General features: G+C 39.9%; 1 protein-coding gene across 1 annotated transcript in view; it reads left to right on the top strand.

Annotated features, from left to right (window-relative positions):
- LOC120634831 overlaps window positions 1–15,008 on the top strand; it is a 212,750-nt gene that overhangs the window by 167,425 nt on the left and 30,317 nt on the right. Inside the window, exons 21-22 of the mRNA XM_039905658.1 lie at window positions 9,414–9,513; window positions 10,475–10,603. Of these exons, the coding sequence (XP_039761592.1) occupies window positions 9,414–9,513; window positions 10,475–10,603 (229 nt within the window). The remainder of the gene's footprint in view (window positions 1–9,413; window positions 9,514–10,474; window positions 10,604–15,008) is intronic.

Here is a 15,008-nt window from a genome sequence, read left to right as displayed (position 1 = left end):
ATGCATTTTTCGCCGTTTTTATAGATAATGCTACGAAAACCTTAAAGGTCGAGTCCGACTCACTCTTGACCAGTTTTTAAAATCAGCAAGATTTGTATATGTAGAATGATACTAAATATTGTAGCTATAATTACTTGTATACCAATAGGTATCGGAATCGATCGTGCGAGAGTCCGACCAAAAACTGGCCAAGTGCGGCTAGTTTTTAAAATCAGCAAGATTTTTATATGTAGATTTAGTTACTTTTATACTGTTTAGTATAATTTATAGCCCACTAAACTATACTGGAGCAGCAAGTCCTTAAACAAGAGAGGTCTATGAGCCATACCTCCCCGGACGTCTAATAAAGCTAACGAGAGGGACATGCCGTGGTGGTTTTTAGTTCGGGTAAACGAGTCCCACATAACCTCTGTCCTGCCCAAAAGGACAGAGGTAGCCATAAAGCTTTTACAGCAAACAAAAAAAATAAGGATATAAAAACTTGTCCGCTTCGTCCGCTCTACTACTGTGAACGTCCTTGAACCAATCTAATCGCGTAACTAACTTAATCTTTACACCAAAGGTGTCACCCACCAAACTAAGTGGGAATCGAACGGCGTGTCGAGACAATAGCGCCGCGAGTTCTGGCGCGTTGACTCAGCGCAAGGATACGCTATTTGTGTTCGCTTCCCGAGCTGCGCTCGCGCATACCAATGCGCCCTGCGACCGGTGACCGAGTCAAGTGCGGTACCTTGCCTTCCGGTTGCGCTTAACGGATAATTATTGGATAGAAGGCGTTACGCGGAATTTAATGATATATTATGAAAATTAAGCTTAATTTGCTATACTCTATACTATTTTAGAAAATTAACTTTCAAAACTTAACGGATAGGTACGTTTTATTTTTGATCTCGAAGTTATAGCGTCTTCAGTTTATATCAACCTCATTGGCGCAGCGGTGAACGCTGCATTCTTCTAAGTTTTTTGAACTTGCATTGTTGCGTTTGTTGGTAGTAGTAGATCTTTTTATGACAGAGCTCGTCTGGGGAATCACTTCTGTCGCCAAGCAGAACATTGGATAGAAGCGGGCGATACTTTGTGGAGTTCCTTAGATGAAATACTACGAAAATTAAGCTTAAATTTTTAAGTATGCCAAGCAGAACTTCTGTGCTCTTCGAAGTTGTGGTGGCCGGTGTAATTAAAGGTTCGGTCATGCATGTCCTACAAAGTGACCTGCGAAGTGTTGCTCTGTTATAAGGATGAACCTTCTTATTGGTCCGTCATTATTATTATTATTATGAATAATACAGGAGAAGCCGATAGCCGCAAATCGATAATTTTTAAATTTTTTAAATTTGTCCTGGATTGGTCTGGTGGAAGGCTTCGGGCAAGGCTAGTTACCACACTAAAGACAAAGGCGTGCTGCCAAGCGCTCTGATATGATGCCACGTAGAATTCTCATAGTTAGTACTCGCATTCTGTGAGTAATATTATAAGTTGAAAGATATGGGTTTTTTGTAATTGCAACACCACTTACAGGTGAACCCGCTTCAATCTTAAACTTTATCATCACTTGCCACCAGTAGAGATTCCAGTCAAGGGCTACCTAATAGAGAACTATAAAAAGAGCGATTTTCCAGCTGGCAGTGTGTGATAATAATCATAGTTGACATTCTGAAAGGGCTAGTCTTCAGTTTTTAATTTTGAAATAAAACATTTACCCAGTAAAGTCATGCGAAACAAGTCGATCATTTACGAACACTTTAAGCGTTACAAACTTTGTTTTATACATAAAACTGGTTGATACCTAATTAAAAAATCTCGAAAAAAAAAAAAAACACCATGATTAACGAAATTGAAATGGTTCGTATCGCAGAATTCCCAAAGCCCCCGGGCCACCGCTGGCGACGGGTTGAGTGACCGACGCGGGAGGTGACGTCACACCCCACCGGCGCCTGACTCATCCATTCTTGACATTGTCAGCAAAAAACGAGATCGACCCGCGCGCTCTGTAAAACGCCTTAGCGAGGAGGGCACGCGACTTTATTAAAATGATCATCATCATCAAACCATTACGGGGCCGCGACTGGCAAGGGTCAAGAATGGAAAAGAGTATATGTAGGGTGGTTGTCCACCACGCTGGCCAAGTGCGTATTGATTATAGACTTCACACGCCCTTTAGAACATATGACTCTCCGACGTACAGGTTTCCTAATGATGTTTTCCTTCACCATTAAAGCAAGTGATATTTAATTGCACATAACTCTGGTAAGTTAGAGGTGCGTGCCGGAAATCGAAGTCGGTCCTAGCCTTGAAGGTTTCAGCTTCCCTCACTTGGGGACAAAATTCTATGTGAGTTTTTAGCAATTAAATATCAGTTGCTCACTCAAGTCAAGCATGTTGACTGAAAGTTTTCCATAATGTGTTCAAGGGCGTGTAAAGTCTACCAATTTGCATTTGGCCAGCGTAGTGAATTACGCCCTAAACCCTTCTCATTCTGTGAGGAGACCCGTGCCCTCGCTTCGTGCCCGTGCTTCGTCCGCTTTTGGGAAACGTTTGTTTTTCTGGGATAAAAATTAACCTTTGTTACTCTCCGTTCTTTCAACTGAAGTGAAGGAAGGCCAAAGAAACAAACAAACGCAATTCTAAGGAGGATTGTCTAGGATGTAACCTTTTTACCGTTGCCATAGTTATCTCTAACCCTATTTGACCCTGAATGTAATGACAGCTGACCTTACGCCTCACCGCTCTATAAGTATTGATTCCTAGAAAAAGTTTTGGAACAAGAGTGATCCATTACCATGAACACTGTAATTATCACATGGGAATATTGCCCCATTTCCATATAGCCTACGTATGAAAAATAAATAGATTTTATTTGATGGTATGTTGGTGACAAAATAGATCTTGTTAAAAAAAAAACATAGCTTCTATACACTCGTATGCTGCTCATACCATTTCAGCGTGCACATATTTAAATCACAGGATTTTGATAATTTATTATTTAATATTGGAAATCTAATTAATAGCATTTCATTCCCATATGCAAAACAAATGTCAAGAAATCTATTATTTACAGAACGACTGTAGGATGGTGATCTAGGTAGTATAACTAACAGCTTTGCCCTGCCTATGCTAATGTCAGGACTGCGGGGGAAAATTGCCTGACTAGTTGACCTGCCCATCATTGTGCGGGATTTCGCCGCCTGGATGGGCAGGCTCTTGAGGACGGCGGACCATTTTGTCAGGTTTGGTCCTAAGGGTGTTTTTTAGATACCCTGGGGAGCCTTTATTTTCCGGGCATAAAAAATATCCAATACCAATGTCTTGGATGCAATTTGTCACAGCAGCGCAGTGCCAATGCTTTGGTTGAGCCGAATGTAGGGAACAAACCGACACTTTCGCATTTATAATATTAGTAATTTAGACATATCGCTACTTATGAAAATTAAGCGTCTGTATGGTGTAATTTATAATTTCTTCAATCGTTATGCTTTACACCATACAGATCTTTGGCAATGTACCCTCTACGCACGTTTCGCTCCGGAGCATCCTCAGGAGACTTTACAATGAAGGATGACTCCTGAGGATGTTAAGTTAACAATCTTGGAATTCCGCAAAGTAACGCCTGCTTCTACCCAATATCGCTACTGTTTTAAAACTTTTCTACATTATATTTGAATGAATCACAGAAACCTCAATATTCGAGCTGTTGATGAGTGATTTTTGGGAACCCCCTGGCGCAGCGGTAAACGCTGTGGTATTTAGTTGGAGGTCCTGGTTTGACTTCCCGGCAGAGGCGAAATGGGAATTCAAAAATTCTGGCTTGGTCCTCTGTTTTGGTGTGGTGGGAGGCTTCGACCGTGGTATCATTCTGCACCACCCTACTGACAAAGACGTGCCGCTAAGCGACTTAGCGTTCCTGTACGATGTCGCGTGTAAACCGATTAGGCGTATGGGCTCAATGTCAATGCTTTACCCCCTAAGAGGTTAGCCCGCTACCATCTTAGACTGCATCATCACTTACCACCAGCTGAGGCAGTCAAGGGCTGACATGTAGCGGAATAAATAAAGACATCCATTTTTATGGCATGTCTAAAAATAACGCTGACTGCACACTTTCCTTCAAAGAAAGCAGCCCGCACCGCATACCATACCATACACGAGCTGACGGATATGGCTCTCGTCAGTGTGATGTTACCTTAACTCGCTACCCGCCTACTTGCGCTTCTGAGAACGAAACCTCGGACCGGTCGGACGGACGGACTGACGACTTGACAACTGTAGCCTCAGTACGAGATTTGCTAGCTCGCAATCGAGGAGTCGTTTTCGTGTATGGATTAACTTGAACATCGTAGTTAAATGGATCTTATTGGGATTCCATTAAAGCTCTTATTTTTCTTAAAGTCTTTAGCTCGTCCTTTGACAGGAGCCATAATACAAGATTTGCTCGCTCGCAATCGAGAAGTCGTTTTCGAGTATCGAAATACGTGAACATCGGACGGGGTAAAATGGATATTATTTGTATTGAGATAAAACTCAAATTACAACTCTTTCGCTTGGGAACGTTTGTAAAACAAAAATCTGCAGTGAAGGATTTGCGAATCTCAAACGAGGGCTTTAGGGCTATTTCACTTTGACGATACGGAGTTTAATAATCGAAAACGACATGTGATTTCGAGCGAGAGGTCTTGTATTAAGGCTACACCGGTCCGTCACTCTTTTGAAGAGCCGTAGCCCGCCTTATCAATGTGATTGAAGCCGAAGTGACCTTAATGCTGTGACAGCCTTCGCTGGCATGAATTATTAATGCAATGAACATAAAGCTTAATTTCCTATAATCTACGATTACTGTTTGAATATGTGTGGTGGAATTTAGAATCCAATAGGGCCGAGTTCGAATCTCGGCACTCATCTCTAACGTTTTTGCGTCCCTGGCTCGCACATCTAACTTTTCCGAGTTTTTTTTATATTTATGCAACGAAATATAACCCTTGCTTTAAACGTGAGTAAAATAAACATCATGAGGAAACAGTCACGTCTGAAAGTTCCAGCTCACTACTCTATAGTGGGCCGATAAAGGCTTGATATAGTTACGAATAACCCGGTGATTGGAAATTGGTGGGGACAATACCACCGTGCCTCGGAGAGCATGTAAAGCTATGGGCGGCTAAACATGCCAGTAGCCACGATTATGATCACAAATTTCTGTTATAAATTACCTTAGTTCGCAAAAATTTGTTAATGGTTAAGCTGAATCCTAGAGACGGCCCGAAAGTCTGACCACTATACTATCACCGCTAAATTAATTCAAATTCAAATTTTGAGCCCGATTAATCAAATTGAATACTTGAGCTAAATAAAACATCACATCTCAAGATCAATGGGATAGCTCGAGTTCGCTGAAAACGAGACGATTAGCAGATGCCGCGTGGAAGAATTCGCTAGGTCGAAGAGGTAGTTTACCAAAATCAACGAAAATATAGTAAAGGGTTAGCGCTTCGGCCTCCCTTTCGGGGAAGACCGAGCTCGTATCCTTTACGTTTCCGAGTTATGTGCGTTTTAGCAATTAAAATATCCAGGAAACGTGCATGCGTGAGAGTTCTCCATACCATTCTCAAATGTGGGTGTAGTCTACCAATTAGCACTATGCCAGCGTGGTGGACAACGGCCTACACTCTTTCTTCTCATTCTGAGAGGAGACCCGTGGCCTGCAGTGGACCGATGGTGGGTTTATAATGATGATGGTACTATAAGGATATCTCTTTAAGCTTATGTTTAATAAAAACTTTGGAAGTTTATAAAAATCAATTAGCAATTGTGCATTTTAAAATCAATATCTCCTGAGGACGCTCCCGCCTCAGAGCGAAACGTGTAAAGAGAGAGAGTGCAGTAGGGAAAATCTTTGCTGAAAAGAGATGGAAGAAATTATAAATAAATAAATAAATAAATATATGTACTAAGCAGTCAAGGGCTAACTTGTGGTGGAATAAAAAAAAAAATTATTGTATAATTGTATTGCGCAAACTGACCTACTTTCAAAATTATATCCAATATTAATAATCATTTATGCAGTAAGCGGACTCTACTTAGCAGCTCATATTAAATTCATAGTTCAATCGCTTAATGGTTTAGCAACGTGCACATATCGGATGCACATAGCTGCACGTCTCGCATACACTTAATTACAGATGTTGAAACTACTCACATATATAGATGTAGCGGGGCTGTGGTGCAACTGGCGTGACCTTGAAGACGGTTACCTTTGTATTAGAAGCTCGAAAGAAAGAAGATGTTGACTTTACAAAATAGGGTACTCCCCGGTTTCGGACGAAACGTGTGTTAAGGGTAGTTTGCCGAAGATCTATTCGTTGTGGAGTACACCACTTCGTTCGTTGTGGATTCTCCTGCTTTTCGCGAAGTATAGCAAATTCATTAAGCTTAATTTTTATAAGAAAGACTAATTGTTTCTGGCAACCATTGCACAGATATTAACTTGTCATCGTAATGCAGGCAGTTACCGTAGGCCTTCTCATAGGATGCTGATTAGTACATGTCGAGATATTCTGAGCATGAGTCTTCCCATCACCAGATGAGTAACTCTGCTCTGTAAGCATGTTCCATTGTGGTTGTATTCCAGTACAACTTACATAAGATGTAAGTTGTACTGGAAATGGTTGTTGTACCAATCAATCTCACCTGGTGGTAAGGGATGATGCAGCCTGATATGATAGCGGACCAACCTGTTTGGGGCAGTCTGGCACCCCAATCTCACCGGAACACTATCACTTTGCGGCACGTCTTTGTCGGTAGGGTGAGCCTCCCGCTAGACCAGACCAGAGAAAATTCGGAAATTATAAATTCCCAAATAGAGCCCGGCGGCCAACGAACCACTGGGGACTTTCACTTATGAAGCCACAGTACTGACAACCCGCGAACTAAAGTCTATGCAAAACGCAAATCGGTAGTAGCTACTTTAGATACACTACACTATACAGTGGCCGGCTGATTAAAGCTGCGCAGGAGTGAGATCATCGACGGATCCGCGCGGTTATACTATGTTATATGTATGTATGCGCCGCCAATACATTAGCTGAGCGATAACCCATGGACATTTAGCTAATTCTTACGATATTGTTCTTTAGTGTAAGGCTGGATACATATCTGTATCACGCTACCCTAATGAAACCCACGCCACGCTTGTTAAGTCGAATAAAATCATAGTATTTCGTTTGTCATGGTATGCATTTGAGTAATTTTATTGTATCGTAATTCTAGTCATTGATAAGGTTTTAAGAGAAGGTTATTTGGAAAACGAACTCTATGTGTGTTGACTGAAATTTTAAACAGCTGATTTTAAAAGCGTAGAACGGATGTAGAGCGACCTACCAGGTACCAAGGCGTTCCAAATTTAACTATACCAAGCAATTTTGATTTTACTGCGATTTAAAATTAGCAAAAATAAAACACGACGAATTGTTTTTGAAATTTATTTCATTGAATATCCATTCGGCGTACGGTGTTGTGGTGTGGCGTTCTTCAAGTATGTTTCCAGCCTTAGTTTCACAGATTTGAATGTGCCAAAAGGCTATCGTAGGTCAGTTTTTATTTGAGCATGGTTTTCCAATTATTGTCGTTCTGATAAGATAACGAAAGGTCTCGCTAAATAACGATAAAAAGTCGCTGTAGCTGAAGGGGATATTTGGTATATTGTATATATTCATAAGCTCCTCTGATTTAACACATTCTTTGATCCATTTTGAGACATTCATCATTAACATTTTGTACAGATTATAATAAGGGACATTATTTATTCGCTCACACTAAACTCGCTTGTGCCTTTGAACAAAGGATACCCGCCCGTTACTTCGTCTATTGTTACGGTTTTATGTCAATCCTGAGGGAATCGTTTAAATTTTATTCTAACGATTCGAACGATTTTCGGTTTATCAATATTTTCAAAGTCCATTCCATACAGCAGTATTGTTCATACCAATATCACCAGCATCAAAAGCCTATAACAGTCAACTGCTGGCCACTAAAAGCCCCTCGGCGGTGATAATCCAGTTGGTAGGACTTCTCTTTTGACGGGGCCGAGTTCGAATCCCAGCACGCATCTCTAACTTTTGTTAGTTAGGTGCTTTTTTAAACAATTAAAATATCACTTGCTTCAACGGTGAATGAAAACATCCTAAGGAAACCAGCATGCTTGAGAGTTCTCCATAGTGTCCTCAAAGGTGAGTGGAGCCCACCAATCCGTATTGGGCAAGTGTGGTGGACTACGGCCTTAACCTCTTCACATTGTGGGAGGAGATCCGTGCTCTGTAGTGGGCCGGTAATGAGTTAATATGATGTTGATGATGATACGACACCCGCGGGATCAATATTATCAATCCATCACCGACCCAGTGCAGGATCTGTTCACATAATAAAGAAGGATATGACCGTAGCCCTCCACACTGGTAGACCTTACACACCTTTTAAGAACATTAAGGAGAACTCTTAGGTATGCAGGTTTCCTCGCGATGATCTTCTCCACCGTTAAAGCAAGTGATTGCTCAAAAAGCATAAAACTTAGATAAATTAGAGGTTTCTGTGTGTGGGCTTTCAACTCTCTCTCTCTCTGAAAGGACTTGAGGTTAATAATAATGGATTATTTTAAAATTAATCTCAGGTTTTAAACATAGCTAGTGTGTCTAGCTAAGTAGGAAATAGCCTTAAATATTTCAACATTAAAACCTCCGTTCTATGTAGGAAATAGGTAGTTTAATACATAGTGATGTGTGACACACGGCACTGGCTGGCCGTCCTGTTGCTCGCTACCTGCTACTAAACCTAGTAGGTATTTTACATTGGACGGCATGTATTAACACATGTATATGTGTATGTATTTATTTATCAACATTTTGCTATTTTGTATTTAATAATTTTTATGCGAGTAAAATATATTTCTTTCATCTCTGTTCCAATGGATTATGTTAGTGTACAATGTGGTGGGGACAATTTGGATATTTATGATTTCTAAATTTTCTCTGGTCTGGTCTGATGGAGGCTTCGGCATCATGCCGTGTATAATATTTAACTGTCATATCACGAACAGGTTAGCCCGCTGCCATCTTAGACTGCATCATCACTTACAACCAGGTTTATTGCTGTATGCAAACTTTAACAAATTTTGTTATTACGTATACTTAATGTTATACATTATGCGAATACAATTTTATTTTTAATTTAAAAAGTTTATTGAAGCTGTTTAACTAAATAACAATAGTCGCTTTTATATCTCAAAAATACTGGTGGCTCAGGTACAGGTTTATTACTTAGCCTTAGAAAGAAGCCTTGCCCAAGTCCACTAAATGTTGTCGTGGAGGCAGATAGGTACTTCAATTTCAATTTATTTGTTTTAATATTTTTTTTTTCCCTTCTTTCTACAGGAGATTCAAGAAGAGAAGGGTCTACTGACGAGCCTTCTGCCCCAGACGTGGACGTCGACACTAGCGACGCCACGGTCAAGGAGCCCGAGAAGGAAACTAAGTAAGTACCAGAGCTTTCTGATAGATGGCGTTAGTTGTACAGTTTGGGTATGTTTCGAAACTTCGGTGTAGTAACGCTAGTCGTCACTAGGTGGCGACTTTATATGTATTTCATGAAAAATTCTCTTTTGTTATAAGAGCCACTTTTAAATTATTTTTGTCCGTACCGAAAACTGGTACTTTTTGTTGTTAATAAATTATATAAACCCGTCAATTCAAAAGCCTAGGTACTTTAAAAGAGTGCGTAAATATGGGATGTTTAAATAGGCTTCTATGATGTAGATTTTCTAAACATCTACGTAGCTACAGGTGATACTCGGCACAGCACCTGAGTTTCTTGAGTTTCTTGGTAGTAGAACCACAATGAGACAAACTTGACTTTTCAAAGGTGCTTACGGTTGCTTGCGCTTGAAGGCTTTCTTTAAATAATTGAATTTAGATACCTGTATGATGCAAGTTTTTAGATTACAACTACACTCAGTTGATATTTGATATTGTTATTTCAACCATTATCTACGTGACTTCTTGCCGACTCTCAGCATTAAGTTGTTTTTGTATAATTGATATTTGATAGTAAAGTTCTTGTTACCTAGCGTGAAATTATGTACCTTCGTTTAAATACTCGATCGCGTCATAACTAACTACGGTTTGTATGGAATGGGAAGAGCAACAGTGGAAAACAATATTGTCATTAGATGTCACCCACTCAAACTCGAATCTTCTCTTCTCTCCATTGCGATAGGTAAACATAGGTGGAAAATCTCACACTTGGCACTAAAAGTGTCTATAATTGACTACCTATGAATTATATGGTATAGGAAGAACGCCATCTATTGACAGTGCGGTTTCCCAGTTATGTAACTAGGTGGCGCTCTCTCGATTTCATACAAATCGTAGTTAACTCTTACGCAATCGACTGCGTTGAAATGAACATCATGAGTATAATGCTTGTCCCGCACCAGTGCGAAGGGCGCGAGCACGGGCGCTCGCGGCGTCAACCGCGCGGAGAGCTGCCGCGAGCGAGACGCCCCGCGGCGCGGCAAGCACCGCAACGCCTCCGACCCCAACCGGCTCACTGCGCACCACAACCAGTGAGTACCGAACAAACATTCAGCTCCTTTTGTTACACTCCGCGAAAAGCAGGAGAATCTGCACGATGTAGTTTATAGTTTTTTCAATCTTTAAACTCCACACCAAGCAGATTGTACTCTCTACGCATGCTTCGCTCCGACACCGGAGCATCCTCAGGAGATGTTGATTTTACAATGAACACTTGCTAAGACAACCACGCCTTACAGAGAGCAACACTTCGCAGGGCATCCAAGGAACACGTGCTACAAAATTTTCCCCGTTTTTCACAAACCTGAGGTGTAGATTTTAAGCCACATGTGCCTGCAATTACACCGGCAATCAAGCCCTTCAGACCGTGACAAAGAAACGCTACTTGGCCACAGTAATAAACATGGCTCAAAAAAATTGCGAACATGCAAGGGATCATTTTTCACGGGTGCAGAAAAATGCCTATTTTGGTATTTGTGTAAGTAGACAAAGAGATAATTTTGCAACCAAGTCGCTGAAAAATAAATCAAAGCTTTATTCTTAATTTCTTATTTATACCCGTGCGAATCCTAGGCGGCTCGCTAATACTTACCAAGAGTGCTGTTGCTGCGTGAAAAAACGACTAACCAACAAACACACTTTCGCAATTATCACATTAGTGGCGACGACTAGAGTTTACTTTCAGTTTTAAAATAAACCGTAGCTAACAATTCCTTAAATTCCGTTCCACAGAAATAGATGTAGTGTGGTTGGGGCTTACGATATTTTCTCCTACAACATTAACTGAGCTAGACATTAAAACGGCATAACTGCATTTATGAAATCGAAGAAGTTCCATCCCTATGTAGTATAGTTTAGGGTAAAAATTTGTTTAAATGCGATAACTCAGCTATTAGCGATTATTATAATATGAAATGCATTCAAAATAAAAGACTGAACTAGTTATTCTAATAAAGTCCCTTTTCACACGAATGAAAGTATAAAAATAGTTTTTTGTTACTTAAATTAAACTATTATTTATACAATATCTATCTATCTATATATATAAAAGAGAAAGTGTGTGGGTATGTTCCGTATAGGCACCGAAACGACTGGACCGATTTCAATGAAACTTTCAGGGAATCTCTGGATTGACCTGGCGAGTAATCCTGTAAAGTTTGGTGACGATCGGAACACTCCTATTGTTGAACTGTCAAATACAGTTTTTATTTACTATGATGATATTCTATTGTTAGGTGTACATGGGTGTAGATAATGATCTTCACCCGCTCGAGAAGAGAATATAAGGGAATTAATACGGAGAGAAATAAATGATTTAATATATTATGAGACTGAAATTAAAAATTTTTTGATCAGCTTTTGTCCGTTTTTAATTATTAGTTTTTATTTAAACTCGCATAAACCTGAACAGTTAGGCTTAAGCTCTCTATGCCAAAATTCTTCAAAACGTTCCCACGTGATTTAAGAAAAGCCTATTCTTAAATCACGTGGGAGAGGTGCCCGAATTCTTTTCTATTTAATCAGACTTTTGGTTTCAGTTTTAATTCTTTAAAAAAATATTAACTAGCATTAATCTTCAGTTATGTAGCAGTTAAAGCTCCGTTAATATCGGTTTAGGCAGACACAACTGTGAAAAAAAATATATAAGTACTTTATATACCGTCACATGCATTCAGTAAAAAGCTTGACTTTACAAGTAAAATTCCGATAGTGATTCAAGCTGGGATTCGAACTCGGGAACTCCCATCTATTATGAGACGTCTTCAAACTCTCGAGAGCATTTCATTTTTCAGTCGTACAGGATGCGAGTTTCAGGGCTTCGGTTTTCAGTAATTTAGTTTGAGAATAATTCAGTCTCCTTGCGACCGTGATCGCGGACAGACGCGCGATTTAAAAATAATTCGCGTTGTGTTTCCATTTACTTTGTATTTCGAATATAACTTTGAAGGGATTGTTACAGTGTGTTCAATTTTTATTCATATTAATTTGAAGCGTTTTAAACAGCTTTCCCGAGATAGGGTTTTGGGTACACGTTCAATCTAGGTGCCGGCCCCTCTGGTGCAGTGACGCGAATGTGAAGCTCATAAAAGTCGTTGCGTTCGATTTTTTTGTAAGCATTTTTGCTTTATTGTTATCGGAATTTAGTACGGTATTTTCATTAAGGATGTCTGTCGATTGTCGTCGTTTATAGGACTTAAACGAATATTAAAGATCAAGCTGTATTCGATTATGAACAAGCATTTGTTTTGGAGGTGTTTCACCATGTCCGAAGTAAAGTTGATGCGTTTTTTTTAATTTTAAAAGTGTTCCGTTTCTAGATTTTCCAATATTGTGCAGTTGTGATGGCGCTGGCCCTTGACTGTGATCTCACCTGGTGCGTAAGCGTAAGCGGGCTTACCGTTGGGGGCATGTGCTCGTCGGTTGAGGCTTAACTAACTGAGGCTAGCTAACGCAAAAGCCTCCCACTATATCAGTAAAGTGAAAAATTTTAAATTAACAATTTACGAATCGTGGAACAAAGCTGAAACCTTGCACTTATAAATCATCCACAATTCGCTTATTACTGCGCCAGGGTGGTTGACGAATCTTATGCCACAAGAATATGATAGATAGATATCACAGTAGTTTTACCAATATCTTACGCAGAGGCGAAATTGACTGAAAAGGTGATCGACTTTCACTCGTCGACTCAGCTCATAACATCTTAAAATGATTAATAAAGTATATTTGTGAAGCTTATAATGATTTTATCACACGCCCTCTACAGTGGTCACCTCTCAGAACGAGAAGGGCTTAAGTCGTAGTCCACCATGCTGGCTGATACTCAATTGCATAAATTAAAAATGCACATAACTCTGGAACCTCTGTTAGAGGTGCCGGGCATCGAAATCGTTCTTACCTAGCTCTAACCACTAAGCTATCACCGCTACATAAGCGACTAATGAGCCGAGAAAATGCTACAAATTTTTGTTTTAGCATCGTTGGTGAGTGAAATGGTCACCACATGATCATTCCACCATCTTTATCTCACGTCGTAGCGGAATGCTCGCATACCGATCCCACTAACAAAGTATAATGTGCAGCGTGAGTTTGCACGCGCGGTTGACAATCGGCGATCGTGACATGGTCTAAACATAACATAAACTAAGCCGCGGGTATTTGATACCTACTTATATGCCTTTTGTAAACATATGTGTAGGTGGAGTCACGGGAAAAGAGCACTGGAAACAGCAATACATACTTATTTCCAATGGTTTTTGCGGAGTGTTCTTACGAGTGGTAGGTCGCGGGTCCTATCCAGGATAGTTTTCTCTGGTCTGGCCTGGTGATATGCTCCGCCGTTTCCATGCGTCATCGTAACGGCATATACAGATAACCACCCAGACACTGAAAAACATTAATGTTCGTCACACAAACATTTTCCAGTTGTGGGAGTCGAACTCACAGCCTTGCACTCAGAAAGCAGGTTCGCTGCCCTTGCCAATCGGCCGTCAAAAAGAGTAGTTTAACTGTGCCAAAAATTGCTTTTTAGCCTAGTTAGAGCGTAGCGCCTAGTTAAAAACAAATAAACAAACACACTTTTGCTTTCAGTCGTATTTAGTGTTGCCCAAATGCAAGAACAAGACGAGACTTAGCCAGTCTTGGTCTTGGTCTTGCGCCAATACACCTGGTCTTGGTCTTGGTCTTGGTCTTGGTCTTGGTCTTGCGCTCCCAGTCTTGGTCTTGGTCTTGGTCTTGCAGCAAGAGTCTTGCAAGTCTTGCAATTACCTATTAGTCTATTACTATTTATTAAAGTTTACTTTAAATCTTAGAAAAACGTATTAGAATTGGAACATTGTGAGCTTGATTTAACATAGCCATAGTAAAGATCAAGCAGATTAATAAATAACTGAAGATTTGATAAGAAATTCGAAAAATCAACTGACCTATATGTCGTTTTCCATGGAAGTAACTGTTTCTTAATAAACATTTATGATTTATAAGCTTACATTTGCTAAAACATGTAAAAAAACAAATTAATTACAATAACTTGACTGTATTTTAAAGAACAATACTTATCTGTCTAGAAAGAGATTGAACCCTCAACTTATAAGAAATTTAATAAAAGAGTTTTACGATTTATCATTTATTTGAATAAAAAATAAAATACAACACAAATCAACAGCTTTATCATTAGGTTATGATACTTTATATCAATTCTTTTGGTACTGAAGTTGCAGGTATTGAGAGAAAATCACGGGCCATTTTCGATAAAATCGGATACTCTGTCTCATGCGTCCTCCACCAATCTAAAATCACCAATCTGAAACTTATTTATTCTTTGGAACACCTGTAGGTACTCTTAAAATTCGAAATTATTTTGCATGAATAGTGTCAAATGTTATGATTTCGGCGCGGCGGCAACGATTGTTTTAGATTTCAAAAGAAGCCGCCGGC

This window comes from Pararge aegeria, chromosome 25 (assembly GCF_905163445.1).
Source record: "Pararge aegeria chromosome 25, ilParAegt1.1, whole genome shotgun sequence".
NCBI classification, from domain to species: Eukaryota; Metazoa; Arthropoda; class Insecta; order Lepidoptera; family Nymphalidae; genus Pararge; species Pararge aegeria.
The sequence above is the reverse complement of the archived record's forward strand: the minus strand, read 5'-3'. Positions and strand labels throughout refer to the sequence as shown.